The following is a 19,286-nucleotide window of genomic DNA, read 5'->3' on the forward strand; positions in this document are numbered from 1 at the left end:
TTGAAAGTTAAGAAAGTCATCTCTTGCCCACTTCTAGTATGACATGTAGCATGTTTGTAGAAGTAGACAAAGCCCAGTTGCCCTTTCCTCCACCCAGCTCGGCCCTACCGCATTTTCGTGTTCGGCTCCAAGGGCCAGCAGCTTGGTGACAGGGCTTTCCGGGGTGCCAATGCTGCTCACTGGAGGCATGTGTCCGTTCCGTAGGATGGAGGTCACTCCCACAGGCTGGATTGTGTGAGAGTGGGACAGGGAGAGGGTCTGGCTGGACAGTTTGGTATCAAGGGTCAGGTACTGCTTCACCTGGTGCCTCTGGCTCTGCTGTATGTGGTATCTAGACTGATTTTCCAAGTGTGTTTGTACCTGGGAAGGAATGGAAATGATTGCTGAAGTTTCAAGCTGCTTGTATCAGTATTTATGCATCTGCTCACTTTAAAATACTTCCAAACAATAGATTCAGGTTTAATAACACTTAGATATAATTATTGGTAATTTTTTTCAGTTTTACACACTTACACATTTTTGTTTGCCATTTTCCCCTTACACAGCATAACAAACACTCTGAATAATGATAAAGAAAAGCAGAATTAGAAAAAATAACCATGATCCTGAGAAAAGACCAGAAATATACTACACATTTTTCTCAATTAAAAGTGATCTTTCTTGAGATCACTGCAATCAAATCTACATGCATATATATATACTCTAAAATTAATATTGACTCTTTTGTACATGAAAGAGTAAATAAATGCACAGAGAGAAATATCCAACCAATTTTAAATATCAGTAGCAGCAGACGTTCATTCACACCTCAATCCACATTTGTCTCACCTTATGATAAGCACAGTCACTAAAATGAGGCATTGCTGTACTTTGGCAAGAGTCAGAGCTATAGTTCTGAATCACTGCTCACTATCCACAAACTGCACAGACTTCTTGAAGTGCCTCTTGAGGACAGATCACTTTTTTAGTGGAATGGGCTTTATAAACTGAGTGGTCATGCCAAAATGGCTGATTGAGTAAGACTTTGGGCCATCCTTTGACTACAAAGATTAACAGTTGCTACTTCAGACAGATCCCATTTCAGATCAATGTCACATTCCAGCAATTTAACTACCAGAGGAGCACTGCATACACAGACCTTACTGTCATTTCAGCCCTGTGGCTCTCTCCTCTTCCTATGGCATGACTGGTCACAAATGTCTTGTAATAAATTTTTCTCAAGTGGTCTCTATGTAAGCATGATTAATATTTGTTAAATAATAGCAAGACTTGCTTTGAAGACTTTCTTCTCAAAAAAAAATTTAGTCATTTAAGCAAACTTCTTTTTGATTCCCCTAGAATATACAAGCAGAGATAGATAGCCATAAAAGCAATTTGTGTTTTAAGAAGTTATATTTTTGTACAATATTGCAGTACCTACTTTATTTTTAATCATTATAGTATAATTTTAATTATGTTTCTTTAAACTAATTTTCCATTCATATAAAAAGACTAAGCCATGCAGCAATTAATATGAGATTAATTATTTTATGAAAGCCCTAAAGTTATTAAATGATATTCCATTAAAATATTGATACAAAATCTTAAATACACTGTTTGGATTTTCCCCTGGTTTATGTTAGGAAGGCATACATGATATATAAGGTTGCAAAAATTACGTGTTTATTTGGGATTTACTTACATCCTTTGCCTTAACTTTGATTTTTGTGTTAGTTTTAGAAAGTGCATAATGCACTGTTAGTTTAAGCTCTGATTTATCATGTGTAAGGATACATGCAAAACCATAACAAACAATTCAGATACTTTTGCATCTATTTAGTCCTTCATACTTAAGCTCATATTGAAAATTAGATACTCAAGCATTTTCTTAAATGATAAAACAGTCAAATCTATTGCATGTCAGTTTAATCATAGTATTATTTTTGGGGAAAAATCAAATCTATTAAGGGAAAACAAATACAGTCCATTGGATGGTTGGAGCAGGAATTCTCTGTGTACCCTCATTTCTGCTGCTGTTTCAGGAGCATCCATGGACAGTTCATGATTATTCTGGACTCTACCCTCACTGACTGAATCCACACGAAGTAACTGATACCCTGGCCTTGCAGTACCTAAATTGATGAAGATCTCTTTCCAGCAGTGCAGACATTCAGCTAACTGCTGATTAGGTTAAAATAGTTTATCAGAAGTTCTTATTTAGTATCATAATCTTTCAGTGCTTATATAGTGTCCTGAACTTACACAGGCAGAAAAACCATTAAAGCCTTGTTGACAGAATCTATGTTGCTGTAGTTTTGCAAACCTCTTCCCCTCTTTACTGTGCCAGTTACAGTCATTACAAAGCAGAATCTTTGAGGTTAAAAAGGGATCTAGGCCCTGATTTTCATCTTTATATATTCTAAATAAGTCTTAGTACTCACTGCTAAAGTAAAGCACTTTTTAAAATCAAACCACAATGTAAAGACAAAGCAGAATGGGAAAACTATTTTTATAATCATACTGTTAATGTACCATAAAAGTGGGGTGGGGGGAAGGGAAATTCATACTATGAGAAAGGAATATTGAAATTGCAAGTCAAGCTCTCTAAAAGTAGAACTTATTTTTAAAACTGTGCATGCAATATGTGTGAACTAGGAGTAAAAACTCAAATCCTCATAATTCTATAAAACCAAATAGTCCAGTGTCTCATTAGAAGTATGACTGATTTATTGTCCACTGGGATATTGCATGACTTCTGTTATCTTTTATCAGTGGTATGAACATAAGTTTCAACTTAGATTTTCTGAATATTGCAGATGATTAACTCTTTCAGAGTTAACTCTTGCAGATTAACTCTTTCAAGTAAGTATTGCCAAAATTGCAAATGTTAAACTTTGACTTGATTTTGAGGTTCATTTCAATGATGCACAAGGAGTAGTTAAACACTGGCACACGTTGCCCCGAGAGGCTGTGTAATCTCCATCCTTGGAGATTTTCAACACTTTTCTGGACAAGGCCCTGAGAACCTGAAGAAGCAAAGGAAATCTAAAAACAGACAGGGAAATTTGAATTGGTAGTCTACATATAGGAACTGTGAATAACCATTATCAAGTCTGGTGAGGAAAAAGAGGATGATATCAGGTTAGAAGTTCAGTGAAACTAATGCAAAAAGCAGAAGATCTGAAAGATCAGTTCCACATAAAGTAATCTCACAAGTAAAATAACCAAGATCAACATGCACTTAGCTGCTTATAGATCTTAATCACGAGCACGTTTTAGAGGTACAAAACACAATCCTTCTCAAAAAGAATACAGGGAAAAAGAAAGATTTTTCCAGAGTAGAATAATTTTGATTTTCCCAATAATCCTAGTATGGTAACCTCCAGTGGTGCTGGGAGACTGATTTTACGGTTCAGAATCTTTTGAGGAATTCCCATAATCTCTGACAATATTTTACAAAAGCCTATGTAGAATTTTAAGATTCAGATGTTGTTGCTGGTGTTGATGCACCTTTTACTGCCACAACAGTCTGAATATAGGGTTACCCTCTTTTTTTTTTGTCTCTGTGTGTCAATGAATATTTAATCCTTTGTTTAAAGCAGAAAAGCATGAGGGAAGACCCTGAAATGTCTTTCAGGATAGTGCATCCTATAGTCTGGCACATCTGTGGAGCCTGGATTCTCATCTCTGACAAAAATGAAGCTGTGTAATTTGATAAAGCGTATCTTCTAGCTCTCACTAGACCATTTTCTATTAAATGTCTCTCTGCCATCCTGTTGTTTAGTGAGATGAATGACCTTGCTTATTGGCATATTTGATTTCTAGGAATCTCTAGCAAAATATTTTCCTAAGGACTCTGTGACCACCTTGTGATCCAGAGCCTGACTCAGTAAAATCTCGGACACAGCACAGGACTTAGTGTTGTTCTACTGGTACATCCACTCCAGCCTGTAGAATGGTAGCTTGCCTGGCCCTTCCTGCCAAGTGCTCCTGGTGTCACAGGTGCAAAGTGTAACAAGGTGATGAATTTGTGCAGATGAAGTGCTGGTTCTCCTCTCAAACCCTCTCTTGCACCAGCTGTAGCCATGTACTTTAAATGTTAGTTTTACCAGATTGTTTGAGGAATGAAGGACAGTATAAAATCTATCAGTTGACAGATTATCCACTCCCTTCTGGGCACTGTTTTTTGTTTAATATCTGGTTTTCCTAAACAGAGTGAACTTAAAGTCTACTCAAAACCAGAAACTTCAACCATGAAGAGAATCAAAAGCATCCAACACAAATGCATATATTATAACTCCACCAGCTCCACAAAGCTGAAACAGAAATGAAAACTATGAGATGGATTTTGATATCCAGAAAAATATCCCAATGCACAGGAAATTGTACCTATTTCTGTTTTATATCTCACTGACAAGCCAGTTCTGGGAACAAGAACATAACAGCCTTTCAGAGTTACAGATACATATTCAGACTTCTTCAATAACTCTTTCTAATTTAAGCACACATCATCATGTTGTAACACTGCAGCACAGTTGTGTAACATCTTTTCCCATATTCACACTAAGTTTGCTTTCATTTCTAATGTGTTGCACATTGGCATAGCTAGACTTTCGGTAGTTTATTTACATAAACTGTTTTACTTCCCAGTTTGCTGGTGGAATTTTTCTTCTGCTAGTAAAAGAAAATATAGCATGTCAAAATTACCTATTTAGGGAACCTAAAGAAAGAATGAACAATACCAGTGATATTCCATTAAGCAGCAGTGCTACATCTTTTGTGGTGTTCCTCTAAGAGCAAGAAAGTGACATCTGTATTCCCAGGCTGCTCAGCCCAACATCATTCCCAAGAGAAATAATAGGAAAACTGGAAAGAGATTCAATTAATAAATTATTAAAAGATAGGAATATAATTAATGCTAGTCAACATAGTTCTGTGCAAAATAAGCCTTGTCAAACAAATCTACTTCTGCTCTTTGATGAGATTTTAAGTTAGGTTGCCAAAGGTAACGATGTAGGTATAATACACTTCAACTTTTGTGTGCCTTTTGACTTAGTATCACTGAATATTCTAATTAAAAATATAGCACTGCACAGTATCAATAAAGCATGTTTTAACTGGATTAAGCATTGGCTAACAAGCATGCATAAGAAAGTGATCAGAAAAGGCTTGGCATCAGAGAAAGGGGCTGTTCAGTCTTGTATTACTCAATTTTACCATCAGTGATTTTGGACTAATGAAAAATAAAATAAACTAAAAAGCATAAAATATTTAGACTAGTGTTCTCAGTCAGAGTAATACAATTCTACATATACTGGAGGAAGAAATACAGGATGCTACATAGAAGTAAACATCTCAAGCAAGGAGTCTGTAAAGAATTTGGGGTCATAACAAGCTAGCAATTCAGCAGGAGTGTCCCACTGATGCTAGAGGAAGAAAGGAAAAAATGGCATAAAGAAGGTAATGAATAGGACTCTGGCTTTACTCTGCTTTTATTTATGGCTCAGGAAAGATCAATAATGGAAGCCTAAAAATATTTCTACCCTAAATATTTTTGAAACACTGTTGAAAAATAGAAATTATGTAGAAAAGAACTATGGAAGTGATTGAAGACTGAGAAAAGGGTATTTCAATGAAAATTTAAAGAAACTCGATTATGTTCTTGTTGACAGATTGTGAAAAAAAAATGTGAAATTCAGGGGACATGCTGAATGTGAAAGCTAGCACAAAAAGCCTGTTAAGAGCAACTAGCCGCAAGTTGAAGTCATACATAGCAGAAATTGTGTGCATCAACAGTGAAGCACTCAAGAGGAAGTGCTCTAACTACTCATTTCTTCAAACAAAGGATCAATGACTTTCTGGGAGATGGAGTATTCAAATCCAAGGTATACTTTTATCAAACATATTCTTGCACTCAAAACTGAGTACTAAGATAATAACTGAATGCGATACAAAAGTTCATCTTTTTAGAGAAATTAGAATGAGGGGTCCAATAACTCTCACTGTGTTTAGATTTTATGGGGTTTTGGACCTGAGAGCTGGCTATTTTAATGTATTTTATTTGATGTAAATTCACTCTGAATTCAATAAATTCTTAAATAGCAGCAGCAAAATAATGTGCTTAAAAATTATCATAGTGTACTGGACAGAACTCAGCAGACTTCTCTGAAGTTTGCCATTTATGCTGGATATTAATTTGTTTCAGTGCTTTTAATAGCTTTTGAAGAAAAATTTTTCACCCTGATAGGACTACATCATTTATCATCAATCCTGAACACAACACCTCTCTGCAAGTGAGTGATGGGACTTCATGTTCTTTTCAGCCACTGTACGAGAAAATAAGCATTTAATTATCCACTCTTAATTATTAAAATGCTCTGTAAGTACCCAGAAATTTTAATTCCATTTTAAGATAAGAAACACAGACACAACACAGTCTATTTTTGCTTTGTATCTGAGGACTTTCAAATGTATTTTAAGGGTTAGGGGAAAAAAGCATTTTTTGTTATGAAATAATCCTTTTTAACATCTATTACAAATGAATATCTGTTTTTTCTTTCTCCTGCTCTCTTTATTAAACTTCTTGAGGAAAGACTATTTGTAAAATTATTTCATAATAAAATGAAAATTCAATTTAACTTAGGAATTACACACTTCTGTTCTATCCTAAAGACTATCACCAAATACTGTAGCTGTTCACTTTAATGTTTAGTTTATGAAAGCATGTGTGATTATGCCAATTAATTACTTAAACTAAACACAGTAATTAATTTTTAAATGAGAATATTTTTCCTATAGGAACTTTGATCTGACTAAATGAGACCTTCCATTAATATGTATGAAGAAAGAATACAAAAACATCTAGTCTGGAAACTTACAGCTGTGTTTAGTTGATGCCTTACAGTAGCTTTCAAGTTAAGAAAAAATTCTCATGTGACTCTAATGCACTATTTTTCATCTTATTTAACCTTTGACATCATATCATCAGGAACTTGTGAATATTCTTTCAAGGGTGAAGGGACTGAAGAAGAAACATTTAAAACTTCATTGACAAATACCATGTCTTCAACAATGACTACTTATTGTGTATTTTGGTATCTCAATGTCTAAAAATAGCTGATAAATGTGGGGTAGGGTGGGAGTGTATAATTGGAAATTCTCCATCACACTTCCAAGTATTATGAAAAGCAAGAGGAGTGTGGGAGCAAAACAACTGCAAAACAGACTTTTCAGAAATCAGTGCTGGATAAGAAAACTTTCTTTGCACAGCATAGGTAGCAGAACAGTGTTTCTCTCAGGAGGAGAAAGGCAGCAGAGCTCTCAGGGCTGTGGCTAATAGAAGCTAGATCTTACAGCTAACCATTTCCTGACAAATCCCTGTGCAGCCACTGGGATTTTGATAACATTTCCCCATTGTGGTATTCTCTGGCACTCACTGAACATTGATGGAGCTCAGTCCTTTCAGGTATTCTTCTGTGCTAACCTCCTTGTGCAAGCAGAAATGAGTTGGGGGACGCCAACTACCTGCACTGAGCAACTACAGAGACATTATCAAAGAGAGTACTTCCATTTGCACCCGTGTACCTGAGACACTCTTGGCTTCTTAATTGAACTCCTGCAGTTAAGATACACACAGCTCTGATGGCTCCTTATCCATCACCAGCTTGACTTCTGAAGAAAGGATCCCTAAGGTCTTAAGGCCAGCTTGTCATGTTTTAAAATAACAATGAGTCTCGATGACTTTGTGGTCTTCACTGGTAGAAAAGAATCAAGTTTTTAACATTGCACTATAAAAACATCTTATAAAGTTAAGCAAAGCAAACTACAGGAAGTATTTTTACAAAACTATCCCTTTGATTTAACTTGGGATTTAAGCTGGAAATCTAAACTGCGAATAAAACCAACCACTACAGGTAATAGGCCACACAAGCATAACAATGGTTCACAATCAAATTAAGAAACCCCAGCTAATATCCTTACTTTGACTCTGCACCGTGACCCTGTCCATGCTCTCACTGATTCATGAAATCTGTGAATATAAGAAATCTTTACTGTTCCAGTTCCTCTTTACTGTTGGTGTTATTACAGGATAGTGAATATGACTATTGCATTTCAAGAATGTAAAGAAACTTTTGTATGGCTAGCTACATTTAAAGAGCTATGTCCTGATACCTTTATTTAACTACTTGGCTCTGTCTCCAGAAGTTATTCAAATTAGGTCAGCTACTACCTTGCTTTTAAATGGAGAAGAGCATACCACAAACAGATTCAAGGAAAATTAGTTTTGAATATAGGAAGCACAATCATCTGCTTTTGAATTAAAAATGTTAGTGTCAGTGAATTTCTATCAGTGTGGGTTGTTCAGTCCTTGCAGGAGGAACAAAATAGCAACATTGAAAGTTCCATATTTGTCAACTCCAATGACTAGCACCTACCCATAGAAATTACAGTTATAGCAGCATGGGAAATCTGTAGCCAGAATGATGTATTTTATTCAGCAGTTCCAGATTTTCTGGTAAGTGTCATACATCTAAAAGAAATCTACTCCAAAATATAGGATTCATGTAACAGAGGCTAATAGACAATTAGGAAAAATATCTCGGACACAAAAGCTTATCTTTTAATTTCAAAATTTTTTGCCATTTAACTTTCAATGAAAGCACTTAGAGAAGACAAAATATGACTGTATTATGAACACCCATATAGTCTATTTTGTTATCCATCTGTGAAGTTTGTAGTATAGGTTTGACATTGGAGAAACCCATTGGTTATGTAACAATAATTTCAAAATACTTTGGATTTTCTTTGAGTTCTAATTTTTTTCGTGTGGCAACTATACATTTTTTTTTTTCAATTTTGACTCATTTTAAATATTAGGAGAACTCAGAAAGGAATCAACCTAAAAAAGTATGAAGAGGGATCATGAAGAAACATCACTGAGGGAAAAATGGCAAAACCATTTTGTCATTGTTTGCTGTATACTTTCTCTGGCTCCCCAGGTGAGCAGACACTGTATCTTTTGAGATTAAGTGATGGCAGTAATATCCCTCTTGTTCAAGTACATCCAGAAAAACAGTACTTGAAGCTAGATCTAAAAGGTGTATTTTCCTGCTACATATATATGGACATCAATTATGATGTGGCAGAAAAGTACTGATGAGTGGGAACCCATACTTTCACATTTGAGTATGTATCTGAGGGAGGGCTATGTCTTTTTGTCCTTACTTCCTCGTTCCTTTGGACTCCATTGTTTTGGCAGAGCGAGCTGAAGAATATTTCCAAGCCTGAACACAGTAAACCTACCTCTGATGTGCTAGCCTTCCACAAAAATAAAGTTTAATAAGTTTCGTGATTTTGGATAAATTCACTGTGTTCGCCTGTTTCTAATGTGCAAGATTCATGAATCTATGCCAAAGGAACTGCGTCAACATCCTCAACAGAAAACAAGCCTGTTTGATGGAAAAGCATGGTCAGTTTGTTAAAAGTGGTAACAATTTCACCACCAGATGACAGCACTGCTTGTTACTACCCCATTTTTGTATGTCTCAGTCCTCCCTCATTTTGAAAACAAACTGTAAAGAAATATGCACCCCCCGGTCTATGCAGTGTAAGAACAGAGGAAATAAAACCAGTGCCATAAGGTGATTTGGTGAGATGGTCACATCAGGGAAGCTAATCTGTCAGACAAGATATTTTAAGCCTGTGAAGGGTTATAGCTTCTGTAAAGGCACAGACAAAACCAGCTTTCTCAGAACTGAGCAATGTGCTTTCTATTCCTATTTCCTCAGTCTCAGAATGATAAAGAGGGCAAGGGGGGAAGCTTTCAAAGTAGGCATCTTAGGTTCAGCTTCACAACACGATTTTTGTGAAGTCAAGGCAGCAACAGCATTTTGAGCCAGCTTAGGATCTGGCCACAGAGTGTGCTTTCATACAAAGCGAGCAGATTGGGTTAGCTGACAGCAGTAGGTGATGTTTCCGTCAAAAACAGGAATGGCACTTCAAGGACGGCTATATGAGAAAAAAGTAAAAAAAGTAAAAATTCATATCAGCTGGTAAAAGCATTTTTTAAAAATATACCTGGCCTATTTTGTGTCCAAATATGGTTTCTGGCTCTAAGTAGCAATGAGTTTGAGCGTGTTCGTGCCCCAAGGATGCTGCTGACATGCTGTTCATGGGGTTAATAAATATTACCTTCGTTACCTGAACATCAGCCAGAAATCTGTGTACTCTTCTGGAACTGCACTTCCACCTATGGATTGAGAGCAGTTGCAGTGATTTACAATGCATTAAGCATGTGGCCCTTGAAATATTTTAATAACTTCAAAGAATTTGTGCTTGTCACTACTCTTAAAAATAAGAGTTAAATAAAGAGCCTAGCTGTAAGTTAAAATTATTACCAGAAATTATCATGAATATAAATGTTCACTTAAAGCTTTGTAATTGATTTTGAGAAATATTTTCTGAATTATATTTTTGTATGTTTGAGTCAAAAAACATGCATTTCAGACTAAAACTGATGAGAATCTGATGAAGACAAGGCAAGCAAAAAATTTATTCAGGGAGCACTTACAGCATGCAAAGCTCCAAATGCTTAAGTTTTGCTGTACTCTGCAGTTGACAGGAAAGCTCACAAAAATAGCATAATTGGTACTTTCAGTAGTGAACTGAGAAAGCAGACTTGCCTTTTGATGTGTATTTAAACTAATCTTAGTTCACAATATGTTCCATTCAGCACTAACTCAATTAGTAAAAAAAAAAAAAAAAGATAAAATGTTAATACCATTTCTAATATGCAACAGGCCAAAATTCAGCCTTTACATTCTGAAATCAGCCTTTAAAAAAAACCTTAGAACCACAACTGCTGTAAAAACACCATAAATAGAATCAAAAGTCAGCCTAGCACAAGAACATGTGCTTCAGTGTTGGAGTTGTACTTTACAGCATTTCCATCTCAATTTATATACAGCAAACCTTTTCGCACTCAATAGACACTATAGAATAGGAGTTGGAGGAGAGATATTAGGCTAAGCTCAAACTACTTAACAGTTTCCAAGTAATAGCCACTAAATATAAACGCTAATTAACAAAAGATGATTGATTTTACTGGGATTAATCAAGAGAAACTCCCACTTAGTTTAAATGAGAGTTCTGTGTGAATATGGAATTAAAGCTTACTACTGGTAAGCCATTATTAAGAGCATTATTTATAAGCTGCATTGTATAGAACAAGTCTTTCAAATTAAATGATCCTAATGTGGAAAGGAATGTACAACTCAAAAAGAAGTTGTCAGAGTTGCCAAGAAAAAATATTGTGATATCTATGTATACATGTGAATTTTTAGTTGAAAGAAAGAATATTTAATAACAATAGCTATTTTAAAGAGTCCTTAGTATTTTGCCACAGAATTTTCAGCAGGCAAACATCACAGTGTTTGCACTGCAACAAAATGGTGAGCTGTAATATTAATGCTAAGATTTAGTAAGTGAGTTTATTAACAAATTTATTTAATTAACAAGTGAGTTAATTAGCATTTTGCTGCATAATCAGTAGGCCATGTTACAGAGAGAAGGCAAATGCTAGTCTCTGTGGTCTGGTTTAAGAAGCTGGCAGATAAAACTGTGATTCCATCACACATGGAAAATAAAGTATTAATCAATTAGCCTGATTTTCATCAGGAACCTAGAAGTACAGAAATATTGATTGGCCAGCATCATCACCTACCTGCAGTGCCTGGGCTTCTATCAATTCTATCACCTCTACACAACAGCATCACCCCAGAGCCTGGGTACCCAAACACAGAACAGCAAACAAGAAAGGACTAGTACAAATCTGGCCATGAATAATGTATGTCTGTGTCAGTTTGAGGGGAAGAAAGGAGAAATCGTTCATAAGGGCATTTCCTTAACTCTGGCTAGAATTTTAGTTAAAGAAGAAGAAATTATACAGAACTTTTAAGGAAATAAACTTTCTACCTGTGTCTTAAATGCAGTATTAACTGAAGAATATGTACTAGAAGAAATCAATAGCAGAAGAACAGTATGGCCGTGTTAGCAGTTTCCTTCAATCTTTTTTGTCATTCTGTCATCACTGTTGCCATTCAAAACCCACAAAGCCTAAATGCTTTGTGACACAGACCTCTTCCTATTGTAGTCTTTTGTTATTATTTTAATCTGGAATGAGATAATTATCTTCAACATCAAACTCTAGAGTTATTGTCAACCCAGTTCACAATTACAGTTTATTCAGCACTGTCTCAAAGTAGTTTAACAACACAATTCACTGAGATTTAGTCAGGCTCATTTTCTTTAGCTGGATGTAGAGCATATACCTAAGACAGTTAAATGTTGGTAATACTCCTATTTTACTCACTCAAGTCTAGATTTTATCCTTACATTAGTGGCCCTCAGGACCATCCCACTGAATTAACAGATGGATAAGTGCTTGTCAGAGAGAGGAAAGCTTTCTTACAGAAAACTAATGCCAAGTGCAGCATACATGGCTTCAGACTATAGCTGTGCTGGTCTCTGAGATTTTATTTCCTTTTTACTCCTTCTTTGACCACGCATGCATGAGTGCACAGCCCCAAGTTAGTCAGGATGATCTCTTTATTAGGCAGGAGTATCCTTCTCTAAAGATTACAAAATCCCACTACTTGAAGTGTAAAATTGCTGCTGCCCCTCCTCACAGCAGAAGAATTTAGCTGGTCACATTAATCCATGAGTATCCAGCCCAGCTAATTCAACTTACATTTTCAATTCTTGAAGCAAGATTTTCATTTTTTAGACTACTAAAGTTTCATATTCGCTTCTAAAAATACATTTTAAATTATTGTATATTTCCTGTCTTCAAAAACATTTATAGTGCAGTTCAGTGGAAACTTATATTTAACAAGGTAAAGGAAAAGGTCCTTTTCAGTTATGTCATCAAACCCCTTTTCCCCTGTAAGATCACTGTAAACTTTGAATGGGAAACTAGACATAATAGCATCAACAAAGAATACCCAAGTCACCTGATATTTGCAGATGGCATTATCCTCCTATTTACTGGAAGGCTTTGAGGCAATGTTCATGGTAGCTGGAAGAGGAGGATATGCTGACTCAGGATGAGTAGCCACAAAACAAGAACTGGGTTTGATACAATTGCGAAAGAGGAGACACTGTGACAAATGGAAAATGGAAAATTTAGACCCTATAGATAAAGCTGATAACGTCAACAGAAAAGAAAACAGGCCTTGATGAAAAGCTATCAGAATACAAAACAATAGAAAAAACATTAAGATCACTTTCTACTTAGAAGGCATTTTGGGTCTCCCTCTATTCCTAACCATATTACTTGAGGACAAAAATAAAGCCCTTGAAAAGAAAATAAGTGGAATACAACTAATGTCCTGGCTACAGCTGAGATAATTTTCTTCTCAGTAGCTGACACAGTGCTGTGTTTTGAATTAGGTATGATAATACTATTGATAATACACAGATGTTTTAGTTGTTGCTAAGTAGTAGTTACTCTCTGTCAGGGCCTTTTCAGCCAGTGAGGAGCTGGGAGGGAGTATGGCCAGGAAAGCTGACATAAAATGGCCAAAAGAATATTCCACATCACAAAACATCATGCCTAGTATATAAACTGGGGAGATTTACCTGCAGGGGAGAGCCAGTTGTGGCTCAGGGACAGCATCATTCAGCAGGTAGTGAGCAACTCTATTGTGCGTAACTTGTCTTGGGTTTTATCTCCTGCTCTTCCTCTCTTTGTATTGCAACTATTAGAAGTAGTATTAGTATTGTTGTTCTTGTTATGGATATTATCTTTTATTTGCTTCAATTATTAAACTTCCTTTATGTCAACTGATGAGTTGTATTTTCTTTTCTTTCCTCTCTGAGTTTCCTCCCCATCACTGGGTGGCGGGGGAAGGGGAAGTGAGCAAGCAGCTGGTGTGGCATTTGGTTGCCTGCTGGGGTTAAACCACAGCAACTGTAAAGGAAAAGAAAGATTAGTCTGTCATCATAATGAAAACTAAACAGCCTTAACAGAATAAAAGGAAAACTGGAGAAGAGAAGACTTCTGTGTATTCGTACAGAACAAAGGGTGCTGATGTTAGACATGAAGCTCAAGACACCACAGGAGTATACCAGCCAGAAAGTTCTTTGCCAGCATGAGCTGGGAATCATACAAAAGACTACCAGCAAAGCAAGAAACAGGCATACTCTCAGCAGGGGTTTTGATCATCTTATGAATCCAAACAATTTGTGGTTGTTTGTTGCTGAGATTTTTTTCAAGGTGGTAAATTTCGGACAGACAGAGGATGGGCTGGCAAATAATTTAAAGCTTTTATTGCTTCATTAAAGCAAATTTCAGCCTATCTTACAAACAAGAAGATACTATCAGAAGCATGGTTTCACTGTTAAGAGGATGCACACAGAAATGTATTTGAAACAGATTTTATGTCAAAATGTGAAAGGTGTATGTCCACTGTGTAAAAACTACTGTGGACTGGAGGAGAATAATGTCGCACGGAAAAGAAGTTCTGGGCAGCAACTAATTTTTTTACTAACTATACTTCAAATACTGAGCAGTAAAGGACCTGAGATAATCTTTTTTTTGGCTGAGGACTCATTAAGAGTCACAGAAAATTCCAGTTAACATTTTAAATCTTGATTCCAGTTTACAGATCTCAGTTTCAGTGTATGGGATATCCAGTAGTCCTAGGATTTAGACTTTGATAAAGAAAAGTATGTGTTAGAAGAAAGGTGAACATGGATATTAATTTCCTAAACCTACTTTTAAAGTCCACCATTTGGGAGGTCTGATATAAGGCACTCTGGGATTCCCTTGATGTGACAGATAAAGTCTGCACAGAAGCAAGACAAGTTAAAATGATTCATGGTGCCCGTGGCTGCTGTACGGTAAAATTCTTAGTCATTTTACTGTAGGCTTCAGATCTGTCTCTGAAGATAATGTGTGGAGAGTAAGCAAAGGAGAAAGGCTGGTAGGAAGAAAACTGCAGCAAGAAGTGTCCTGCATAGCCACAGCAAATAGAAGTCAACATATAATCCTTCACATACAGAGATTGTTTACAGCCTGATCAATGACACAAATTACAGATTCTGAACAGTAAAATCAATCAGTATTAAAATAGAGTATATAGAGTATTGCAGATGCGAAATGGGAGGGTGGAGAGAGGTTAGGGGATCTCTACTAGTGATCAACAAATGTTGAAGTCCTTGGGTGACGTCTGCTTCCTCCTGTGTCTGAACTCAATAGTTTTAGCAACACAGACAACACAAAAGGTGGATACAAATGCAGTAAGTGATTTGTAGAGGCATGAGAAATAAATTCATTTATGAATATTAATTCTCAGTTATTCCTTCATTTTTCTGTTCCTCTAGAACTTTTGATAATTGCATCATTTTTTATTCCCCAGATAAATAGGAGGGGTTTTTTTACCTATTTACTTCCAATTCCCAAATTTTCCTGTTAAGTAGCAGCTTTCTTTATTTTCATCCATCTCATTGGAGGTAGGATAGTCAAAGTATTTACTTCAGTTTTATCATTGCTTATAGGTACAAGGTCCTTATCCTTGTTAATACCTTTCTAGGCCCTGATCCTGCAACTGCCTAGAGTTTTCCATTGTATCCTGTGAAGGGCTTTCACTGATTTCAGGGAAAATAGCCAGACAGACAATTGCTTGTAGGACTGGAGCTTTAATCAGTAATTGTCCAGAGCATCCTGCATTAGTGAGCGGTGGAAAAAGTCTTTAAGAAGTGTAACATGCTTCAGTTGTGTGAAAAAGAAGTAATATTCTGTCCCTATTTACATTGCTGAGAATTGTTCATGAAACTTTGAATAGCAAAACAATATGCATGTCTTGGAAGATGTAAGACACCTAACTGGCATTTCTTGGCTTAAGTTAACATTTTTTAATCACCAGACCATGATGTGGCTCCACTACACTAGGTTCTTCTTGAATGCAGCAAAACAGTCATGCCATTCACAGGAAAATCACTCTTTCCACAATACTTGTCAGTAATTTAAATTACAGTGGATTGGCACTCAAGAGTTCTGTGTATTCCCTGTCCGTGATACATTTTCCCTATACAGCCTTGAGCAAGACTTTGAATCTATTTTCCTTGATAAATTTGAATAACAGTATCTATTTATCAGTATTAGTGTGTCTTTTTCATCTTGGAAAATTCTGAGGATAACAATTATTTCAGTCCCCTTGGAACAATGTCACCACCTCTTCACTGACATCTTGAATTTAAGCATTTCTTCTTCTTCTACTATTGCTACTACTACCACCTCCACCAATAATAATATTAATACCTTATGTATTTGTAGGGGGGGAAAAAAAATCCACAGATCAAGCAACTTTATTTTTCAAAATACAATGTACGACTTTGAGACTAAATGTAAAAATTCTGTTTTTTCTCTTGCATAATTACCTACAAATCCCTGTTAAGAAATTGATAGTTTATAGACAAGAATAGACAGGCAAAAATACTTTCCTGCCGTTGTAAGATTTATTCTTCCAGTTTATTAGAAAATTAATTGTTATGTCACAAGAAAATTCATGGCAACCAAGAATATTTTTTCTTTTTTATCTAATGAAACATTATCGTACTCTCTCTAAAATATTTACAATATTGTCATCTATAAGGGCTTCAAAAGAGTATATAAAACTATAGATATAGCCTCTCATTTTGTCCTTTTATTGATAGAACTTGATGTTTCTATCCTTAACTAGAAATGTCTTGTCTGCTCACGTTTATGCAAAACAGATTTTTTGGAAGAGAAGAAAAAAAGAAGTACTGTAACATCAGAAGGAAACATCAAAGGACTAGTGGCAACATCTTAAGGCTTTTATCAAAGTAGTGAGGGAATGCATTAAAGCAACAATATATGTAGCGTACAAATGATAGGTCCATCAAATTCAACAGTATGTCTGATGAATATAGAGGACACATTGTTACATGCATTCTTTGTTTTAAAAGAAAGAGTTATCAGTGGTTTTGCTTTCAAAACTATGAGAGAAAAAAAATATTTATACATGGGTCTTTAGGTTGTGTTATTTAATGTAGCTGCAGTGGAGCCACAGGCAGCCAAGCCCATTTACACCTGATGACAAGTTACAGTTTCTATATTTTTCGAAATCTGTGTCTTCAACACACACACAAAATGTTTGGGCTTTTTAATCCCTTTCACTTTTGTATCTGTATGAGAGCTGTGTAAGAAACTACTGGGACATGGTCTATTGAATAAGGTGTGTAGATAGTTCTAGTAGCTGCTAGAACTATAGTACCTACTATACTGCTTGTATAGAACAAAGCTGTTATGAAATGGTGGAGCATGTCCACAAAATGCCTTTCTGTCTATTGTTTCCCAAAAAATGTTTCAAGAGTCTCTAATTTGGCTTCACTTATTTGGGAAATATTGTTCTTTTATTCCTCCTTTACCCTAAAACTTAAATTTAAAAGCTTTGTTTGTATAAGCAGCACCACCATGTGATGAATTCCACAACTAAATTACAGCCTCACCTTGACCGCTAACCTCTGTGCAGAGCACAGCTACCTGTTGTTTTCAAATGCATGTGTTTTGCAGTCTACTGTAGGAAAAATTATGTTATGAATCTACCCCAGGAAGACATGACTCTGCTCCCAATCCTTGCAGTTGTAGTCACCTTCAAGTCCCAGATAAGCCCAGCACCCACCACAGCTTTTGGTCCCAGTAAGTCCATCAAATACTCCTAATATTTCACTAATGCTGCCATTACTATGCAAAAACTATGCATTGATGGATAATAAACATTCACAAGTTTTGCAACTAAAATACTAAGGAACTAAGGGTTCCAACACAGCTATTTCAGATACTGTTAAGATTATAGCCTATGTGCGTGTGTGTGCATATACACACATACATACATATATAGCTATATATATCTGTGTATGAATATATGCATTTTAAAAGCCTAATCTTAGTTACAGTGTCCAGAATTTAGGAGTAAGATTGCCCTTCAAAGCAGCAATAGCAGCAAGACAACATACAGGGGGTCATGAGTAAAAATAATTTCCTAAATAAGACACTTGTCCATGTAGTTTACATCCATGTAAAAAAATGTTGTAGATCTACTTCTGGCAGATTATTCCTGCTGGGTCACCATTACTGCAGGTATGTTTTCTAGGCTCCATGAACCTCAGTCAAGAAGAACCAGGAACAGCTAACAAATGTTCAGCATCCCTAAACTCCCTCTGCATGTCTGCTTGACCTCCCGCTGATGCGCCATGGGTGTGTTGCTCTGGGTACGGTGCTGGAGGGATGCTAAGCAGTTCATTTCTATTGATTTGCAGGTCTTACAACATATTTTCTGGTTCTGTAGGTTGAAAGTTCACAGGCAGATACTAGTCCGTGTGGAGGTGAAAAGCTGTGGGTTAAAATTAGTATAAGGGCTTCGAAATCACAAACCTCAACTGCTGGAGTTTTACTGCAAATTACAGAATTAAAAAACAATCTGATGATTCATCTTCACTATGTCATTTTTTATTTCCTTTTAATAAGGGCACTCTCTTTTTCATTTTAGGATGTGACGGGGTATATTTGAGGCTGGTAGCAGTGCCTGTATAGCCAGATACCAGAAGGCTTTTCTAGGGTAAGAGCCTAAAATTCAGGAATTAGTTATTATTCTTGAAAGCATAACTGAAATTCATGGGAAAATCAGGATATTTCCTTGTATGCATCAGATATCCATGTTGTGATGAATGCTCACAACAGCAGGGATTTATGTACCTTCCTTTCTCATACTTCTTCTTGGAGGTCAATAAAGGATGATTTTTTTGTTCGTCAATAACTCATCAGAAGTTCTCTACCCATTTATACTAGTTCAAAATACTAGCAGACAAAATCTGTCCATTAGATCTTATTATTATTTATGTATTGCATTATAGCAGCACAAAGCTGTAGTGGAGCACATGAAATGTGGTTCCAACCCATCACACCACTTGTACCTACTTTCAGGCAACTTGGTACCTGTGACCTCCTTGATTCATACTGCAGAACTCCTCAGTTGCCATGTTATTCCTAAAATCCTGTGATATGTCAGAAACCCTTCACACTATACATTTTGCAAACTTGGAAGAGAATTTCAGGCTCTGTCCCACGTTTCAGGTTGCTCAGGAGGCATAATCAGCCTATAGTTGTAACCACCATGTGGTGGTAATACAATCTGCCAGACTAATATTGTCCATTTATGGGATAGTTTCGATTCAAAAGTTTATGTTAAGTGTTACACTCCCACAACAAGTATATCAACAAGTTT

At 36.2% G+C, this 19,286-nt stretch overlaps 1 protein-coding gene across 1 annotated transcript in view; it reads right to left on the reverse strand.

Moving 5' to 3' along the window:
• The window catches only part of TFEC (transcription factor EC), a 63,384-nt gene that overhangs the window by 37,886 nt on the left and 6,212 nt on the right, over positions 1-19,286 (reverse strand). The window contains exon 2 of the mRNA XM_033058193.1: positions 109-360. Within this exon, the coding sequence (XP_032914084.1) occupies positions 109-189 (81 nt within the window). The 5' untranslated portion in view covers positions 190-360. The remainder of the gene's footprint in view (positions 1-108; positions 361-19,286) is intronic.

The sequence above is a fragment of the Catharus ustulatus genome, chromosome 4, assembly GCF_009819885.2.
Source record: "Catharus ustulatus isolate bCatUst1 chromosome 4, bCatUst1.pri.v2, whole genome shotgun sequence".
Classification (NCBI taxonomy): Eukaryota; Metazoa; Chordata; class Aves; order Passeriformes; family Turdidae; genus Catharus; species Catharus ustulatus.